The 21,938-nt window shown below is 35.3% G+C and overlaps 1 protein-coding gene across 1 annotated transcript; it reads left to right on the top strand.

Annotated features, from left to right (window-relative positions):
- The first annotated feature begins 1,088 nt into the window (after window positions 1–1,088).
- Window positions 1,089–17,785, top strand: LOC138325397 (zinc finger-containing ubiquitin peptidase 1-like). The gene is made up of 9 exons (XM_069271033.1): window positions 1,089–1,273; window positions 2,411–3,508; window positions 6,556–6,650; window positions 8,316–8,484; window positions 10,155–10,346; window positions 11,285–11,456; window positions 12,048–12,175; window positions 12,906–13,123; window positions 13,703–17,785. Exons 2-9 carry the CDS (start codon window positions 2,416–2,418, stop codon window positions 13,736–13,738), a joined length of 2,103 nt encoding a protein of 700 aa, XP_069127134.1. The 5' UTR covers window positions 1,089–1,273; window positions 2,411–2,415; the 3' UTR covers window positions 13,739–17,785.
- The last annotated feature ends 4,153 nt before the right edge of the window (window positions 17,786–21,938 follow it).

Raw genomic sequence — 21,938 nt, 5'->3', positions numbered from 1 at the left:
AATTATAAATAGTTATTCCAACTTAAACAGACGTTTAACATCCTATAAAACAATTAACATATTATACATGATGACTTAGATATCTTATACAGATTAAACAATTCAAATAGTATTACTTTAAATAAATTTAATAATAATTGTGTAGTAAAAGCTTTTGTATGTTTAAAGCTTATATATGTATGTTCAGAATCTTCCACTGGACCTAATATACGATTGCACATGTTCAAAAATTTTACAATTTACCTCTAAAGCCAAATTTTCATCTTCGAAAAGCAATTAAGGTGTATTTCCAGATTTTGTTCATTAATTTCGCTAATTAACTTTGTACGGACAGATACATAATTTGGACATTCTAAGAAATGGTCGATTAGCATTTTCACCATGGTTTGACTCTGAATATTGAGTTTCCACTGTAGAGGCAAGCAGTTGCTTTATGTCATGTTCCCACGGTTAATACGTATAAATTATAGATAAAGTGTCAAAATATGTTATCCTCTTTCTATTCTTGATTTAAGTAAGGCAAATGACTGACTTTCATATCTAAAAAGGTCGTTGATGTAAAAGCTTCAATGTTTCACTTTGGATACAAGATTTTTTTTAAAGTTAGATATTTTCAATGTTATGTCATCTATAATAATGATGACGTGTAGCGCCTCAGTTTATATTGAAAAATGTAACACGTGCGCTTTCTCCCCAACTTGCAATGTATGTCATGTTGTTCCCCGAATCATATACCAACTGAGCCAAAAAGATATTAAAATGCCTGAAATATTTTAAAACCATTGGAATTGAAAAAAAAACCCAATTTAGATCAAAATGACAGTTTTTAAGTTAATCCAACGTCCGCTGATATAGAATACGAAGGAAATGAATTAATCATTATTAATCATGAGTTGTAACTATGCGATGACTTTGCAATGTATTATACTCATTACATCTGCATAAGTTTCATTATGGATTTATCTACTTGGTTTTAAACGTACGTTATTTTTTTGCATATCCGGAACAATTATCCGGATTTGACTTTCCACTATTAAATTAGTTTTTACATTAAAGTTTTGTTTTGATGGCATTGGTTGGTGCGTGTCTGTTAATAAGAGGTCGTCACTGATTGGTTTATATTTTCCATTGATTACCTAGAATTTTTTGCTTTCACATTAGGCTATCTTACAAGATTCGCTCAAGGATGCTGTAATCCTTCCGATAATATGAACCAACACATGCCGTCTACTTCGAGCTTCGTGACGCATTCAGGCGTGTAATTCGGCATCAGGTAATTTGTGATCCTGAGAACCCGCATTTTGCCGCTACTTTCAGATTCAGCAGCTGGAGCAGCCATCTGTTGACATGTTGATTACAGTGATAGATGTTAATGAGATTGGAAATACGTTTATCTCTGGCGAAAATGGAGATGATTGTTCTTAAAAGTCACTTTGTAATTCCAGTCCAATGCACAGACAACACAAATATAATCATTATATTGTAGGTGTCCAGTCTAAATTAAAAAAAAAAAAGGTGCTGTATAATTTATTACAGGCCTAACGTTATCTGATATATTGTATCTAAGTTAGCCTCAAAAAATGAAAAATTGAATTATTTTTGATGTTTTATAATGTTCATTATTGGTACATAAAAACGTACATTGTATGTGATTATAATTATAATTAAATACTCAAGATTTATATAAATTAAATATTAATTACAATTAAATTAATTTACTGTAAAGTAAACAAAATTATGTATTATTCCCAGAATCAGTTTATTAGTAAAATTTTACCTTGATAGAAAAAGGCATAGAGCTCTGGGCACGTCTAATAGCTATTATTTTATTCATTTTAAAATAATTTTTGGTGGTAATTAAATATATGTTGAAATTAAATAATTATTGAATGCAGAACATTACATTTTAGACATTCATTGTGTGAATTAAACTACACTAATGTTTTTAAATTTTGATATTTCTTTATACACATCTGGGTTTTTACAATTAAGTCACATTTATATAAATCTAATTTGTATACAATTGTTTACAATACATGAACACATAAACATTTGTTGATTGTTTAAAAAGTATCTGAACTTATGGTATTAATTGAATGACAAATAAATATTTTTTCATACACTTAAATCATAGTTTTATTTCTTTGTTTCTCTTTTCCATGATTTAGCAAAGATCTAGCTGAAAGATATTCAGTTGAGATGTTAATGAAATATTCTGAATGGTGAATATGGAAAAAAAGATATTTTTTCAATAGAAAATAACAATAAAAACTTCTTTTCATTGTAAGGTAGCATATGCTAGGTAACATGTATGAAATCTGTTTTACCTGTTTGTTGCATTGGTGTATTTGTACAATCTGTACATATATCACATTGAATTGTCGATATAAGTATGATTTGTATTTTACAGACGTGATGGCAGAGGGAGGAGGTGAAAAGATGGATTTGGACGACGACGCCCAGTTTACCTGTCTGATATGTGGTCAGGCAGGTATGACTGAGGTGGACATGCGAGCACACATCATGATGGACCACGTTGACCAGGATGTCTGCTGTCCGTTCTGTGATCTCAGTGGAATCACTCCAAACGAGATGAATCTGCACGTCAACAAAGTCCATTTAGAGGAATACAAAAGTCCCAGAAAAGAACAGAATGGCAAACAACTAATGGATACCTCACCCAGTCCCAGTACATCTGGGGATGAAAAAGCAGAAACAGAATCCCCTGAGAAGGAGACCCGCGTACCTAGGTCACCGAAGTTGAACGATTCTGGCAACTTACTGAATACAAGTCCAGTTAAGAAAAACGGGGTCAGTGGGAGCAGCCGGTCCAATTCTCTGGAAGATTCAGGCAAACGGGCTAAATTAAACCTCGACATAGCATCACCTGTTCACATCATGCTGCCAAGACAGAATTCTTCAGATTGTGCCCCGGAAGCTGGAGTGGCAGCATCAGGAGTACTGCCCTTAGCACGACCTGATCCTCAAGGTATCCGCGCTTCCTTACAACCCAGACGGGCGGAAATGCTCATGGTACCAGACATAAACTACAACGTCGAACCGGACATCAACTCCAATGTTCCGATGGAGTTTTCATGTCCACTATGTCAGTTCAGCACACCATCTGAAGGAGACATTCAAACTCACGTCAATCGAGAACACATAGACATTCTTAGTCCGTGTAGACCTAGAGATACACAGCAGAATTGTCCTAACCAAAACAGTTCTAGGTACATCATGGACTCGGCAAAAACAATGGACTACGCTTGTCCATTTTGTGATTTGACTTTTAGATCATCTAATGACCTACAGATTCATGTGAATTCCAAACATTTAGATATACTTAGTCCTGACCATGTCGACACAGAGAACGGTGGGTGTGGCAGTATGTTGAGTTCAGCTGATATGTCGAATTGTGTGACCTGTCCAGTCTGTGATCAAGAATTCAACAACCCTATGGTACTAGAAATGCATGTTAATGGGCATTTCTCAGCAGAACAGACACCAGGTATACATTCATATACATGTATTTATTTAGCATTTACAGGAAAGAAATGATTTTAAAATATAATGATTATTACATGTATTATGCATGCAATAATCATAATGATATTTTGAAATAGTTATACAATTAGGACAAAATACAGATATGTTAATATTTTCATTGACTTAAAGGCCCACAACCTTTCCGGAGTAAATCATAAAGGTTTCTTAAAAAAGCTATATGTTAATTATACAGCAATGTTGCCACCTCTCATGTTCTCGGTGGGAGACTCACAATATTGAACAATTTCTCTCACGAAGACTTATTCCACACATCGTGAGACGAAAACTTTCGTTCTACGATAATTCCTCCCACCCACCCAAAATATCAGCAAATTCCAGCTTTTTAGCCCACCATCATCAGATGGTGGGCTATTCAAATCGCCTTGCGTCTGTGGTCCGCCGTCCGTCGTCCGTCGTCCGTCCATAAACAATGCTTGTTATCACTATTTCTTAAAAACTGCTGCAGGGATTTTGTTCAAACTTCACATGGAGGGTCTCCTTGGTCCATATTTGTGCCATACAGATTTTGAGGCTGATTAGAAAAACAAGATGGCCGCCAGGCAGCCATCTTAGATTTTGGCAGTTGAAGTTGTTATTGATATTTCTTGAGAACTACTGAAGGGATTTTGTTCAAACTTCACATGGAGGTTACACTTGGTCCCTAGTTGTGCCATACAGATTTTGAGGCTGATCGGAAAAACAAGATGGCCGCCAGGCAGCCATCTTTGATTTTGGCAGTTGAAGTTTGTTATCAATATTTCTTGAGAACTACTGAAGGGATTTTGTTCAAACTTCACATGGAGGTTACCCTTGGTCCCTAGTTGTGCCATACAGATTTTGAGGCTGATAGGAAAAACAAGATGGCCGCCAGGCAGCCATCTTTGATTTTGGCAGTTGAAGTTTGTTATCAATATTTCTTGAGAACTACTGAAGGGATTTTGTTAAAACTTCACATGGAGGTTACTCTCGGTCCCTAGTTGTGCCATACAGATTTTGAGGCTGATAGGAAAAACAAGATGGCCGCCAGGCAGCCATCTTTGATATTGGCAGTTGAAGTTTGTTATCGATATTTCTTGAGAACTACCGAAGGGATTTTGTTCAAACTTCACATGGAGGTTACCCTTGGTCCCTAGTTGTGCCATACAGATTTTGAGGCTGATCGGAAAAACCAGATGGCCGCCAGGCAGCCATCTTTGATTTTGGCAGTTGAAGTTTGTTATTGATATTTCTTGAGAACTACTGAAGGGATTTTGTTCAAACCTCACATGGAGAGTACCCTTGGTCCCTAGTTGTGCCATACAGATTTTGAGTCTGATAGGAAAAACAAGATGGCCGCCAGGCGGCCATCTTGGATTTTGATAGTTCAGGTTTGATATCCCCATTTCTCAAAAAGTGCTTAAGGGATCTTTCTCAAATTTAATATGTAGGTTCCCCTAGGGCCCTTGTTGTGCATATTGCATTTTTGGACCAATCGGTGAACAAGATGGCCGCCAGGCCGCCATCTTGGATTTCGATAGTTAAAGTTTGTTATGACTATTTCTCAGATAGTACTGAAGGGATCTGTCTCAAATTTCATATGTAGGTTCCCCTAGGGACCTAGTTGTGCATATTGCATTTTGGGACCGATCGGTTAACAAGATGGCCGCCAGGCAGCCATCTTGGATTTTGTTATTCAAAGTTTGTTATCGCTATTTCTCAGAAAGTACTGAAGGGATCTGTCTCAAAATTCATATGTAGGTTCCCATAGGGCCCTAGTTGTGCAAATTGTGATTTGGGACCGATCGGTCAACAAAATTGCTGCCAGGCAGCCATCTTGGATTTTTATATTCAAAGTTTGTTATCGCTATTTCTCAGAAAGTATTGAATGGATCTTTCTCAAATTTCACATGTAGGTTCTACTAGGGCCCTAGTTGTGCATAATTTGATTTGGGAACGATTGATCAACAAGATGGCCGCCAAGGAGTCATCTTGGATTTTGATAGTTGAAGTTTGTTACCGCTATTTCTCAAAAGGTACTGAAGCGATCTGTCTCAAATTTTATATGTAGTATGTTTGAAAAAGTTTAAAAAGTAGAGAAAAGATCCATCTTTCCTTTGTCAGATATAGATCATTCTTTGGTGGGCGCCAAGATCCCTCTGGGATCTCTTGTTCTTCATACGGTTGAATTATTGAATTCGTCAGCCCTAGGCATAACTACAAACCACCAGGCAGTGGTACACTGGCTTGTAAGCTCATCTTCCGCCATCGGTATATAAACATCAGAAATTATTTACCAATGGCGGTAGATGAGCTTACAACACCAAACATATGCAAGATTTCTTCTGTAATATATGGAAGCAATAGAGAGTAATTTTGCTGTTATGCAATCTGGTGCAGTGATAGTCAACTACCACGCGGTATTTAGGACAACGGCGGGAATCATAAGATGACCAGCATTATGAGAATTAACATTGAATTTATTTAAATTAAATTATGAAGAATGTGATGGTAAGTGCAGTATTAACTGTAAGTTAATAACTTTTTATGACTATATGACGATATAAGTTATCGATATAGTTTTACCACTTTTAAAATTGAAAGTCATTTTGGAAAGGTAGTGGCCCTTTAAGATATTAAAATCATTTAAATTTTTATAGCATTGTAATTTGTTAATCAATTTAAATTTTTTTACTATGTCAGTAATATGATATCTTTGAAACAATGAAAGGGGCCTAAGTGATCAAAGTGTCCCTTCATTATATCACTAGCCCTCTGATATGGCTCTACCTCTGGGTTGCAAGTTCTAAATCCATGAGGGACACTTGTCATGCACTGAGTATAGTTTTATGACTTTCCAGGTGCTCTTCTTAGGCTAGTGTCCCTCCACTTTCAAAACCTGACACATCCTTAAATGACTCTAGATGTTAAATGTTAAATGAAGTGAACGAAACCAAATTAAATACTGTACTAACTCATGTATTGATTAAATATTATGTATTTAATGTGTATGCTACTGTAATAAATTCACAGCTCAGGAAATCAACGACCAAGCCCTGGCGGCAGAGCTGGGGAAATCTGAGCAGGAGGAAAAGAAGCGAGAGATGCGAGAGTTTCAGGCATTGCAGGTACACTATTATTGTTTATCTCATCACCATTGTTGTCTTTAGGCTATCTGGGATGGTGTGTTATTCTTAAGGATCTTTGTTGATTTATATTCATAGATTAGATAACATGTGTTAATCTTGAAGTTTGGCCCAAAATGACCCTGAAAGTTGATGGACAGTTAAACTAAAACAAACAAACAAACAAAGATTATATTTGAATCACTAATTAGTGATTGATTATTGGTTACACCATAGTTTACGAGTTCTTCAGGATATAACCCACGAGGCATAGAGTGCCGAGTGGGTTATACCTGAAGAACGAGTAAACTATGTGTGTAACCTACCAGTACTTGTATCATAGATATGGCATGTTTCTTTGCATCGAGAACAATGTCCATTTTCAAACAATTTTGAACATTAACCAGGCGTAGGAACTGATACACACAGCAACTGTCAATCATGGATAGAGAGATGTGAGGACACGCCTTCTTTAATTTGATTGGTTATTTGGTTTAGATTTCTTTCAACCATCATACAGATAAACAAAACAGCTAGTTACCCATGTGTACTCCTCACAGCGTGTCAATCACCTGCCGGACGATTCTGTAAATCATCACATACCAAACAATTCTGATTTTGCAGTAGAAAATGACTTTCAAATGTATTATTTAGCAGAAACGGAGAATGGATTTTGATTACCAGGGTGTAGTTTAGGAAAAGACAGTAGTGTAATCATGGATTTTATGGAGCAGATTTTAATATCGGATTGTGGACCCAGAAGAGAGAGGGAATATACAAATGATATGACGAATATGGACCCATCCTTAGCATGTAAGGAAAACATTGTCAAGCTTTCTGGATACTTTGATATTTATGCAGACATTTGTTGATCGCATTACGTATTTATTAACTACGATGATATCAATTAGACACACTTAGATAATGTTGTACTCTACAAACAATTTTGAAGCTAAGCTGTCCATGTCATCTGTTTAATTCTACAGTGCGTTACTTTGATATGTTTTGTTGATGTTCATATAAAATTAAATGCATTTGAAACCACCTATTCATTTGTCTGCTTATACTGAGGAAAGCTGGCTTGATAAATGTGTAAGTTTTTTTTGTTTTGATCTACTGTGTGTTATGTACATGTATGTTTTGCTATCGATCCCTTTGTATGGATGTAAGGAAGCAATAAAATTGAATTGAATTGAATTGTAATTTCTTTTCACAGGGTAGCCGGTTTTCCAGGTTCACATGTATAGTGTACAATGTTTAGTTCTCATATAACAGTTAACTGTTTTGCTACGTACATTGTACGACATTGACTGGAAAATAGGTGGCCGCGTGAGTCAGTAAGAGCCCATGAAGAACTTGGGTTCTTATCAGTGGAGTCAACTCTTCGGGATATATTCCAAGGACAAGATAAAAGAAATATGACACATCTATAAGATACAAGTGGGGGAATGAAACTGTCATAAAAGTTGTCATTCACCTGATTAATTATTTTCACCTGATACACTGTATTTGATACATTGTAGTACCTTTGTACATGTTGAACTAATTGATACATTATAATACTTTTGTACTAGTTTCTACATTGTTAGAGTTGTACTTGTTATGTACATTGGACTAGTAAATACATTGTATTACACTGTACATTTCTTCAATTTATATATATTTTAGGCAATGTATGGGATGGCTAGTGGCACCAATTACAAGAAACAATATGAGAAGAATTTAGAAAAGGCTGTGGCTAAGGGCGACCTGTCTGTCACAGAATTCCACTTGAGGAAAGCTAACCTGAGAGGTCGGGACCTTAATGGTGTTGATGATGGCCATTCATGTACTAGAGGTATGAAAAAAAATGAAGTCACTGAATAATAGGTGGATTATGTGATAATAGAAAACAATTCATGGATGAAACTGAGGAAGAATATAGGGTAATGTCTGTTGTCTGTCTGTCCGGTTATACGGATGTTGGTTTTCACTTTCCAGACAATAACTTGAGAGCATATTGATGGATTTTGATGAAACTTTATAAATTGGTAGCTTATGAAGAAACACAGCCAAGAGTCAAAAGGTCAAGTTCAAAAGTCACTTGCTAAAATGATTTTTGTTAGCCCACCAACATCAGATGGTGGGCTATTCAAATCACATTTCGTCCATGGTGATCGTCCGTCCTTCTGTCCGTCTTTCCTTCCGTCCGTTAACAATTCCTGTTCCCGCTATTTCTCAGAAAGTACTGAAGAGATCTTTCTCAATTTCCATTTGTAGGTTCCCCTAGGGCCCTAGTTGTGCATATTGCATTTTGGGACCAATCGGTCAACAAAATGGCCGCCAGGCAGCCATCTTGGATTTTGATATTTAAAGTTTGTTACTGATATTTCTCAGAAAGTGCTCAAAGGATTCTTCTCAAATTTCACATGTATAAGGCCTTAGTTGTGCATATTGCATTTTGGAAGCAATCAATCAACAAAATGGCTGCCAGGCAGCCATCATGGATTTTGATAGTTAAAGTTTGTTACCGCTATTTCTCAGAAAGTACAGAAGGGATCTCTCTCAAATATCACATGTAGGTTTCCCTAGGGGTCTTAATGTGTACATTGCATTTTGAGACTAATCGGTCGATAAGATCTTGGATATTGATATTTAAAGTTTGTTACCACTATTTCTCAGAAAGTGCTGAAGGGATTCTTCTCAAATTTCACATGTATGTTCCCCTAGGGCTCTAGTTGTGCATAAAGCATTTTTGGACCGATGGATAAACAAGATGGCCGACAGTCCGCCGTCTTGGATTTTAAAAATTAAGATTGTTACCGCTATTTCTCAGAAAGTCCTGAAGGGATCTGTGTCAAATTGCACGTGCAGGTTCCCCTAGGAGTCCAGTTGTGCATATTGCATTTTGGGACCATTCAATGAACAAGATGGCAGACAGGCCGCCATCTTGGATTTTGATAGTTGAAGCTTGTTACCACTATTTCTCAGAAAGTGTTGAAGTTATCTGTCTCAAATTTCATATGTAAGTTCCCCTAGGACCTTTGTTGTGCATATTGCATTTTCGAACTGATTGGTTAAAAAGATGGCCGACAGGTAGCCATCTTGGATTTTGATAATTGAAGTTTGTTACTGTTATGTAATGTATCTCAGAAAGTACTCAAAGGATCTTTCTCAAATTTCATATGTAGTAATATGTAGTAAAAGTTCAAAAAGCAGATAAATTATCCCTCTTTCGTTTGTCAGATATAGATAATTATTTGGTGGGCACCAAGATCCCTCTGGGATCTCTTGTTTATGTTTGGTTTCTACACAAAATTATGAGAACAGATTTATTGATTTTGTGGAAACTTCATACAATGATACCTTATGAGATAACATAGCGAGGGATTTAATTTGGGGTCAAAGTGTCAACTACAAAGGTCATTGTTACTAAAATTAGATTAATGTCAGTGTAGCTTGTAGGGTTTGGCAGGGGTCATGCATGATTATGAATTTATGACATAGAGGTACCCCATTGTTTGACAGGTATAATTGGTCATCTAGAGGAGTACTACAAATCCTCAGCCACTAGTGTTGTGAACTTCCACCTGTGTAACTCGGTGGAACATTTCTGTGCTTCCTACGGTGATAAGGGCTGGGGATGTGGATACAGAAACTTTCAGATGCTCCTCTCCGCCATGGCAGCTAACCCTACCTACTGCAAGTTACTATTTAACTGTAAGTATACAGCCAATCAAAACTACTGTAATTAATTTGATTTCTACTGAAATGGATTTTGTATGTCCACGAGTTTTGTTTGTCAAGGCCTGGTATATCATGCTATGTTTCCAGATCTATCAAAAAACTATGTTCTGTTGGAGTACATTCTCACGCACCCAAATACAAAATACAGTGGAATAGCAGTTAACAAAAGGGTTCTTATATTAGTGCAATGGCTACTTTTCTATTGAAATTTACATATGGCAGAATGTTTAAATAAGATAGGACATTTAAGCAATTCAATAAATATGCCTATTATCGTACCTGTACTTCCTTCTGTGGTTAATTTATTATAATGTTTTTGTCAGGGATAGCATGCTGCTATACTTCTGTTGTGTTAACTGCTGTTGGTTTATTCATGTTATACAAGTACCGTTTTCGCTGTAATAACGCCTAGGGCGCTTAAATAATCGTAACAAAGGATCGCACTTATTAATGAACCAAAATGTATGTTTTGAACGAAAAAAATTCAGTATTATTTTAAATCATTCTGTACTCATGGTATATGCCTTTTATGCTCTTGTTGTGATTCACATTATTATGTTGTGATTCTCATGTAAAAGATTCACAAGTTGTAAATAAATAAGTAATAATACAATCGATTCGACGATTACACGATTACGATTACCCCATGCCTGGTTGTAATATGAGATACAATGCTGACGTTAGAGACATCACATGCTATTATAAAACATTGTTAAATCCATGGAAAGTTTATACAACTTAAACTCTTCTCCAGAAAAGAGGAGGGGTGCTTATAAGGGGGATGAGCACTAATTATGGAGAATATATTATGTATTGTCCATGATTCATCTATGTTATGAGAATGCTCAAAAAATTGAATTTGTTAAATCAAGATTGTTAAATTGCTTGAACAATTGAATTGTTTTTGACAGCAAATAAGTCCCAGATCCCATCGCTACCCAAGATACAGCGGCTGATTGAAGCCGCCTGGGAAAAAGGGTTCGACAAACAGGGATGTGAACAGTTGGGCGGCCATGTTGTAGATACTACTAAATGGATCGGGGCTACAGAAATCGCTGCTACCCTCCTCTCACTCAAAGTCAGGTAATGTTAAAATTCTGTGGTTTTTTTTATGCAGGCATATTATTGTACATACCAACTTTTTAGCTGTGATTTAATTTCATGATTTGGAGTGTAATTGATCTAATGGATGTGTGCTGGGGCCACGGTAGCCCGGTGGTTAAGATCTCCTCACATATTGCCACATGTCCTTCACCTCTGGGATACGAGTTTGAATCCAATGTGTGGTAGGTGCCATCTACTGACTGCTGGTCAGTGGTTTTTCTCCGGGTACTCTGGCTTTCCTCCACCAACAAACCTGGCATGTCCATACATGACCCTGGCTGTAAATAGGACATTAAACTAATAAAAACCAAAATGGATCTGTGATAAGAGTGTTTTTGAGACAATTTATTTTTGCAGTTTCTAGCCAACTGTGAAATCTGCAAAATTAATCACATGAAAATGGGATGATTTAGAACTTGTTCTATATTGTGTAAATATTACCAGGTTTTATTCTAGGTATTATCAGTTATTCCATAACCCCTTAGGTCCAAAGGGAAAATCATAGCTGTAACATATCATTCTTATTTTAGAACAATAACTCAGAGCTTGTTCTATATGTTCTAATACTAGGTGTCAGCTACTGGATTTCCACAACCCCTCTGGGCCACAGGGAACACATCCTAAACTGTTCCAGTGGGTCAGGGATTACTTTAGTCAGCCGTCACCTGTTAAACTTCCATTATATCTACAACATCAAGGTAAGTCCACACTCAAATTTTATGGTCAATCCACCCTCAAATATCCGATAATTCTATGGTTGATCCACCCTCAAATCTCCCAAAATTCTATGGTTGATCCACCCTCAAATCTCGGATAATTCTATGGTTGATCCACCCTCAAATCTCGGATAATTCTATGATTGATCCACCCTCAAATCTCCGATAATTCTATGGTTGATCCCCAAAATTCTATGTTTGATCCACCCTCAAATCTCCCAAAATTCTATGGTTGATCCACCCTCAAACCTCCGATAATTCTATGGTAGGTCCATCCTCAAATCCTGCATAATTCCATGGTAGTTCCACCCTCGAACCTCTGATTACTGTATGGTTGTTCCATCCTCAAATCTCTCATTATTCCATGGTAGTTTCACCTTCTAATCTTCCATAATTCAATGGTAGTTCCACCCTCATACCTCCCATTATTCAAGCAAGTAGCTCTCTGTCAGCAGTCTCCAGTCAAACTTTCATCATACTTACACATCCAGGTAGGCCAACATTCATATCTCCTGATCCTATGGATTCCTATTCAATCTTGGCATATCATTACTGAGTCTCTGCTCTTGTGGGTAGGTTTTGTTTGTGATGTCATACATTCGTAAATGTAGCATCATACCATCTAAGAGACTTCAGTGAAATAACCTTGTCAGTTTATAGGGTTATATACAAAACTAGCAGATCTGGCTTTAGAATGCTTTGTTTTAATTAGGTCACAGTCGAACGATTGTAGGCGTAGAGGAGTTAAAGGAAGGTGTTATACGACTATTGATCTTTGACCCAAGCACCTCAAAGAAACAGATGCAGCTATTTAACGGCTTCATCAACTCCAACATAATGAGGATCATCAGAAGAAGTATTCATGGTCTGAAGGCCAAACAGTATCAGATAGTGGCTGTCACAGGGATACTGGAGGACAAGGCCTACGAGGTGAGACAATGGCCCTGGATAATATCAAAGATGCTCCACCGCTGACAAATGGTATTTTTTCACTATAAAAAACAGGAGCAGACGATTTAGTATTTTTCTTCAGTTACAAAAGTTACTTACTTTACACCGTTACCACCATTGAAAAGTTTGAGCTTCTAATTTTACTTCAAGTTAAAAATATGAAAAATAATTAATTGCATCCCGAAAAAATTCTGTGACACTACATTATGTATATCCTATATGGAATAAAGTACTGATTGCGCATGCACCAAAGGCGAAAAAATTTATTTTATACTATTTTTTGTGTTAATTAGGCATATATATACACGATTAAACACCAATTATTGTTCAAATGATTAATATCATTTATGCTCTGTCGACGGTGGAGTATCTTTAACATATTTTCTATCACATGTGATTTACTTTTGCATAGTTTTCGATGAAAAGTTTATATCTCCCAATTTATTTATTCCATAAAAGTATATATTTATGAACTTAAGGAGGCGTCATTGCTTAAAAAGAAGACTTGTACAGCTGTTGCTAAAATCTGATCAACAATTTTATTTTTAATATTTACAGGAACACAAAGTGCTGAAATCGGAAAGGGTCAGTTGACCGCTGTAAGATCGTAACTTATTGTGATACCAATCGTCAGGCTGTGATGCATCCTGGAAGGGCCAGTGTTGCTACTCGTGACCTCATTGTTACTGCCCTACCATGTATGGTGTAGGTAGGGGCTGTCTGTGTGTTTGCCCAATTACGAATACCTGTTTCATTAGACATTGATGATAATATATATATATATGCGTGTTTCAGATTTTTTCTCTATTGATGTTAATCAAATATAACAAGAGTATTTATATGACTTGCTTATATGTTACATGTAGCATTGAAATGGGTTATCAGGAGATACAAAAAAGCTGGATCCTCGTTTATAGGAATAGATGATCAACTAAAGGAAAATCTGTAAAGCTTATGTAAAGTGATTGTAACGTGTGATGCCTAAAGCAGTTTTCAAATGCAATCTACTCTAACTTGTAAATTTAAATACAATAGCCTTCTGCTTCTGTGTAATACTTTGTTATACTTTTTGAATTACAATTGATAAGAAAAAATCTTACAATGTGCCATATACATTAACGTATAAAATCTAGCCAAGGCAAAAATCATGATTTTGAAATTATAGTTGGTTTATTGTCATTACCAGCTTAAACATGCTATTAAATGTAGCGTTTCTGACATATTAATCTTATTCTCTAAGAAATTTTGATGTATTGTGAATATAACCTAGCTTTGTATGAGTGATAGGTGATAGCAGAGTATGACATTATAACATAATGAAGAATTCAGAGCTTTATAGTCGCACTGTAGTAAATTATTGTGAAAGTGAAATTTTTCAAAGATGGTTGTGACCAAGAATGATAAAATAGAATATAATATGGAGAATATTGCTTCAATGTCGATATGTAGATTCTGTTGATATCAATGAACACAATTGCGTTTTTTTTTTATCCATTTAAAAGGCAGCCACTGTACCTATAAACCTCAAAGTACAATTTAGTCTTAGACTAGTTAATTCTTTAGCAATGGACAAGATAAAACATGTTAGATGTCATTCTGTAATACGTGAACACGAAAAAGTTTTTCATGAACTGTATGTGGTAAAGTTTTATTACCTCTGACCGCAGTGATGGTAAAGTGTACAGTGATCCTATTCCTTCCACAGTTCAGAAGTCTGAACACATCCCTATATATAGAGTTACTTCCCTTTGTTTAACTCGTCAGTTCTGACGGAGGCTTCTAGAACTGTTATTGGTCAGAGTCGAAGCATCCCCATCCTGAAAATCCTGATTCAGCTCCTGTTTGAGGCGATTCTCCTCTCCTCGGGGGAAAAATTGCCTACTGTGTGCTTTCGTCTGTACAAACAGAGTGAAGCAAAGGGAAGTAACTCTGATCGATCAGAATGTCAGAACAAGTGTCACTCTGATAATTTGATTTAGACAAATATCTAGAGCTTCTTATAACCAGGTAGTCACATTTCAGATTGACTTCATTAACTTGATCTCATATAACTGGAAGACTTTTGATTGGTAGTAGTTTTGTTGGTTATAGGGAAAAAATCCATGTACAGGTGCCTTGTGCATATAACTTAAAAAATAACAGAAAAAGATTTTGAATTGGGTTTAATGTAAATTGATGATCTTTGGTGTGGATTTTTTTTTGTTACAATGGTTACTTGTATACAGTGATCCTATTCCTACTACAACAATGGTTACTTGTATACAGTGATTCTATTCCTACTACAGTTCTACTATTATTTGTGCATATGCTATATAAATGGTAAATTCTAAAAAGTAAAAATCAGAGGGTTACAGATGTTGGTAAAATGACATTTATCATGTGAATGTACCAATCTTAATTGTTTATAGATAATGAAATTTGTTCGCTCAATATTTGTTTCCTGTGATAAGTCATAACACACAAAGAATGTTCAAATTTAATTTCCTTGTGGAAATATTTGTCCCAATTTTTCACCAATTTGAAGTTCTTGTGCAAACTGGCTTGAACAACAATGAAAGCACATAATTACTGGATATATGCTCAGTAACATATTCAGGTAAAATTATGGTCAATTTATTTTGTAAGATACACATGGCAGGAAAGATAAATAAATTAAATTAATAAATTAATTAGAAACCAGACAACATGCTTCAAATAAACTGATTTCAATGTACTCAATGAATGAAACTCTAGAATTATATTTCCTGGTAAAAATTGAAAAACTTCATGGTTGTTTATAGTATATGTATATACCGTGCAAAATTGATGCCATCTTATTGTGTATAATATGATCTGATATTGATACTAACACACTTTTAAATTCTTTGTGATACATAATGTTGAGATTGGGCCTAATAGGATTGATAACTGGTTTATTGTATGTAAATCAAATTCCAATATCTAATAGCTTGTAAATCTTGTATATAAATTGTATTTGCATAACACCCTGTGAAAGTACATTACATTTATCTGGTATTGAATGTGTACCATCTGTTTTCATTCTCATATCATACTTGCTGTTTTGCTTTTTCCTGATCTGGTTGCCATGGTAACATAGTGATTAACATCCTTGACATTCATTTATTAAACCATCAAACTGTGAGATGCAAGTTCAAGGTCTTTTGAGGTAGTAGAGGGGAAGGTGGGTGATTTTCTTAAAACTTTTTTTCCACAGTCAAAATGTTAACCTGGCAAAGCTTTAAAATCTTTAAGCGAATGAACAGTTTAAGAAATGTAAAGCGTAGATTGAAAAATTTGACAATAAATGTTCAGTATTATTTTGCTATTTCTATCAATTAAAGGTCCACTACCTTTCCGGAGCAAAATTTAAAGGTTTCTAAAAATCATAGATAACATAAGAAAATATATGTCGATGGCCTAAGATGAGGTTACGACATGAAGCTTATGCAAGATATCCTGCGTAATATATGGTAACAGTGATAGTCAACTACCGCGCGGCATTTAGGACGACGGCGGGAAACATAAGACGACCCGCGTTATGAAAATTAACATTTTATTTATTTAAATTAAATTGTTCAGAAGGTGATGATAAGTGTAGAATTACCGGTAAGTTGATAACTTTTGCGACTCTACAAAATTATCAATCTCGTTTTACATTTCCATTTTAAAAATTAAAAGCCGTTTCGGAAAGGTAGTGGGCCTTTAAAAGGGGCTTTCAAAATCTAATGGGAAAATATTTACTTAAGTAGGGTCTTTTCGTGGAAGAGTTGTCTGCTCATGACAAAACAAAAAAATAAAACAAAAATAAATTAGCTCCTTCATTCCCAAAAACACCTGTGGATTCTTCCATATCTAAGGATCGAACAGTTCAATATTGATTTACAGGGGTGTCCAAGTAATATTAAACTGTTCTCAGAAGATAACGCTGTTATTTGAAAAAAGTATAAGTCAGATACTACTGGAGTAACATTAATTTATATTGTAAAAAAAGATCAATTTATGCAAGTGGTCATCGAGTAGTTAATTATTACCTCTCCTGGTCCGAAGGACTGAGGTTAGCTTATGGGATACTGCAGCGTCCGGCGTCTGGCGTCCGGCGTATGGCTTCTGTTGTCCCTCGTTTGTCGTCCGTCAACAATCGACTTCTTCTCCATAACTGCTGCTCAGATTTCAACAAAATTTGACTGGTAGCATCCTTATGGGCTACTAACTGAAAATTGAACAAATGATGGGGCTGACCCCCCAGGGGTCTGAGGGGCGGGGTCAAAAGGTGTGGCTATTATGAAGGACTTCTCTGAAACTAAGCATAGGATAGCACCCATAATGCAATGGTAGCATCCTTATAGGGTGGGGATTCAAAATTGTACAAATGATGGGGCTAACCCCTGGGGGCTTGATGGGCGGGGTCAAAAGTGGTCAATTTGACTATTTCCATATAAACAACTTCTTCTCTGCAACTAAGCATGGGAGAGCACTCATAATGCAATGGTAGCATTCTTATAGGGTGGTGATTCAAAATTGTACAATTGTATCTATAGCATCATTACATGGTTGTGATTCAAAATTGAACAAATTTTAGATTAATTTTGCTATTTTTTCTAATTGTAAGAGTCTTGTGATAATTACTAAAAACAAAAAACAGGTGAGCGATACAGGCCCTCTGGGCCTCTTGTATCTTTAGCCAAAGCACTTGTGTCAGATTTGTCTATTTGTGTATGTGATATACCATATACTTTTTAAAACATGAACTACACTACCATATACTTTTTAAAACATGAACTACACTAACATTGCTGAACTGGGCCAAATTGTTTCTGTCATAAATATTAGCTGGTCATACAATAATTTCTAGTCAGTTGGTAAGTTTGTTATATATTTACTTAAATGGTAGGAAAGAAGGATGCTTCAGCTATTTACAAATTATTCACTGCTATTCCGAAATTCAGTTGAATGACATATTGATTTTACACATGTTCATTGGTACTATGAGCTTGTCTCCCTTCCATGTCCATGTGTGAGGTGGTATATGATTGCAATGTATACAGTTGTTTGTCACTCTCTTCCCTTAAATTATTAAAAGTGTCCTTCTATATGGCGATTGGCTTTGAAAAGATCTCTTACAAAGTGTTTGTTAACAAAATGGCCGCACATTGATATTTGATGTACCAGTATTATTACTGAAACATGGTCCTGACATAAACACAAATCCATATATCCATCTTGAAAACACATTTTGAACGTTCTAAACACCGGTTTTTTTTTCCTGACATGGTCCCCGACAAAGTTTTTTATTTTTCGGGTCGATCCGAATCCAAGTGGGCCGCCAATATATTTTGAAACTTCTTCTTCAAGTTCTACCCGTTGCTATTGTATAAAGATACAAATGGTCCCAACAAAGTGTATTTCCGGTTATCCTGAAATCCTAAGATGGCATATAGTTCTATGCAGTTCCTACCGGTGCGATTTCTGATCTAAATGTCCAACAGCACAAAGGTACATCTCTGTTTGAGCTTTTTAGTATCTATGTTAAGTAATTTTTCTTTGAAGATTCTCAAAACAAAATGGTTTTTACAGGACATTGACAAGATCTCAAAATTTGATTTGTAAAGTTATATAAATTGTGTAAATAATAGTAAACCCCTAGCATACAAATGTACTCTTGAAGCCATATCAAATTATCTTGAATTATTCTCTTAAGTCGTGGAATTGAGAATGTGAAAATATCATCTGCTATAACAGTAATATAATTGCTAGTATAACACTTTGCCAGCCTGTCAACTTTATCAGAGAATTGAGCATTGCCAGTGATTATGCTTACTTGTGGCTCTGAAATGGGGAATTATTTAGGTACTATTGGAATTTTTTTTTAATAAGGGGTAAAACTGGGAGAACATTAGCGGAGTGTGGGAAATTCTGTGGGAAATGTTATGATAATAATCCGGGAGACTCTCAAAGGAGATAGGGGGAGAGTTGACCAGGTATGCTTTACTAATTAAAAACAACTAAAACTTCTCAATTATACTTCCCCAGACAACGATTTATTATGACAGGGACCCTGTTACAGTAGTGATTTCAAATACCTATGGTATGTCTTGATTATTAACCATATTAAATACTAAATATTAATTGTTCAGCTCTTTGGAATATTTGTGTTATATTTATATAAATGCTTTCTTCACTCAGCTATTGGTTTTGTAACTTAAAAGAGCTTGTTTACTATTTAGATTAAATTTTTTGAATTTTTTTGTTGTTTATATCTTATACATGTATATATTTGTGTGTGTGCTTAATTTGTTATTTTTAAAGGCTGTTGACTATTATAGTTCCTTTATATTTTGATGTATATTGTATTTACCATTATGAAATAGATGTGTTATAATTGTTTATAGATGTATGGGTTGAGAGAAGTGTTGGGACTTGATGATATTGACGGTTTTTTAAATTCAAGCATTATACATGTACCACAAGTTATTGCACAATTTCAAATTGTTTTGGTTGTCTTTTTCTTTGAAACCTGTATATGATGAAACTGATAATATTAAAATTTGAGTTTTATTATATTAAATAAATGCTGAAGTTAGGGAAGGTAAAATTATTGCATCAAAGTATATAGCTTAAATTTTCAGGGGGGAAGGGGGTTGAGGGTATGCAGAATTTAAGGTGAATTTATTTTCAAACCGATGAGAACTACAAATCTATACAATGAATAAAAACAGAGTATGTAACGGTAATAAATATCAAAATAAAAAAATATTCCATGATGACCAAATAGTTTTGCTTTACACTCTGCGGACGCTTTTTGTTATATTTCAAAGAATGCTTGTTCCCCTATCTAGAGTTTTAAAAGTATTTAAACATCCCTTGCATATATGCATTTCCCTTAAGCAGATTGATTAATTACATAACAGAGTTTATCGCACTTGTTCCAACTTAATCAAGAGATACACCTACATGCAAGGGCAGATAATCTTGAAAATGTTACGTATTTAGATTTAATTTTTGATTGAATTTTTTGTTGTGCTTTATCTTATACACACTGTTATTTGTGTGTGTATTTAGCAATTAATAATGTTATATCTTAACATGTTATTTGCTGGTAAGAGCTGACTATTATGTTTCCTTTATATTTGTTGTATATTGTATTTACCATTATGAAATAATGAATGTGTTATACTGTGTTTTAGAGACGTATGGGGTTGAGTAGAAGTTGGGACTTGAAGATATTGAGGTTTTTATAATTACGCAAAGCATTATACGATGTACATACTAGTATTGCACAATTCAATAGTTTTGTTGTCATGTTTTCTTGAACGGCTGTATATGAAAGACTGATAAAATTAAAATTTTGAGGTTTTATTATATTTAATAAATTCTGCTGCAAAGTTAAGGGAAGGTAAAAATTATTGCATCAAAGTATATAAGCTTTTAAATTTTTTGGGGAAGGGGGTATGAGGGTTATGGCAGAATTTAAGGATGAAGTCTATTAGTTCAACCTGATAGAGAAAACAGAAATCTATACATTGAAAACACAGTAGTAATGTAACACAGTAAAATAATCAAAATAAAAAAACATATTTCCCATGGATATGACCTAAATTATTTGCATTACTATAACACACTGGCAGCGGTACTGGCTGATTTTGTTATATTTGTTTCATAAGAAAAGCGTTTTGTGTTCCCCTATCTAGAGGTTTAAAATTTTACAGCCAATAAGTATTTAGACATCCTTGCAAGTATGCAATTTCCGTTAAAGTTGATTTAATATATTACAAGGGGAGTTAATATCGGCACTTGTTCCCAACATCAAGAATTGATTACGACCACCTACATGGGCATAGGGCTAAATAACGCATGTGAATGCTGTCAATATGCGGGAAAAAAAAATCAAAAAAGAAAAAAAAAAGACCAGAAAAAGAAGAAAGTCAATATGATCGTTGTAGCACAAGTCCATTATATATAGCAGCACAGTCTGTAGATAAGTCAACCTCCCGCGGAGGCATTATAAAGCTTGCTAGCTGTGTTGGGACAATGTAACTTCCACTTTTTAAGTGGTTTGGCATTAACTTAACTATATAAGGACGAAGAACTTGTTCAAATAAAGTGGGGCTATAACAAAAAACATTAGTCATGTTTTTAATGTCTTTACAAATTTATTATCACGAAGCTTGCATGAACATGAAATATAGTGTGGCACTATATTTCCTAGTTTTGAAAATGTTTCAGAGTCTCTTAAAGATGCAAATTGTCACTTACCGGTCAGGTCAAATTGTTGCATATACATGTAATGTAATTATAGCCCCTTCTGCAATGCAATTTAGTAAGGTTGTTTTCACAACAAACTGAGCCCGACTACTTTACGCTCTCTAGACTACTGAGAAAAAAGGATTTCAAGGAGAAATGTTTGATGGGAATCTTTAATAGTTGCAAAGTCCGCCGCAAGCCATTTAGGCCTGGCATATTAAATTCAGGCAATCATGGGCCCGTACAATGACGTTAGGAGGGGATATACCTCATTCAGGTCATCCTTTTTGTCTAGTCTGTACCAGACACGGCAATCGGACCTACTACTCCTCAAATACTGGACAGATTCCAATGAAACTTGGTGGAAATACAAATTGGCATTATCTATATTACCCTCCACCTTTTCAGATATCTGTTTCTTTTTTTCAAAGCAATTAAGAATGGCTGAGCAGCTTTCTTCTCGTAAAGCATGCCATTAGCAATACATAAAGAAACATCGATAAGAAATCAATCATCTGTTTGGTCAGAGGAGATAAGTATTTCGTGTCGTTGG

This window comes from Argopecten irradians, chromosome 1 (assembly GCF_041381155.1).
Source record: "Argopecten irradians isolate NY chromosome 1, Ai_NY, whole genome shotgun sequence".
Taxonomy (NCBI): domain Eukaryota; kingdom Metazoa; phylum Mollusca; class Bivalvia; order Pectinida; family Pectinidae; genus Argopecten; species Argopecten irradians.
Note: the sequence above shows the minus strand (reverse complement) of the source record. Positions and strands in the feature narration are given on the sequence as shown.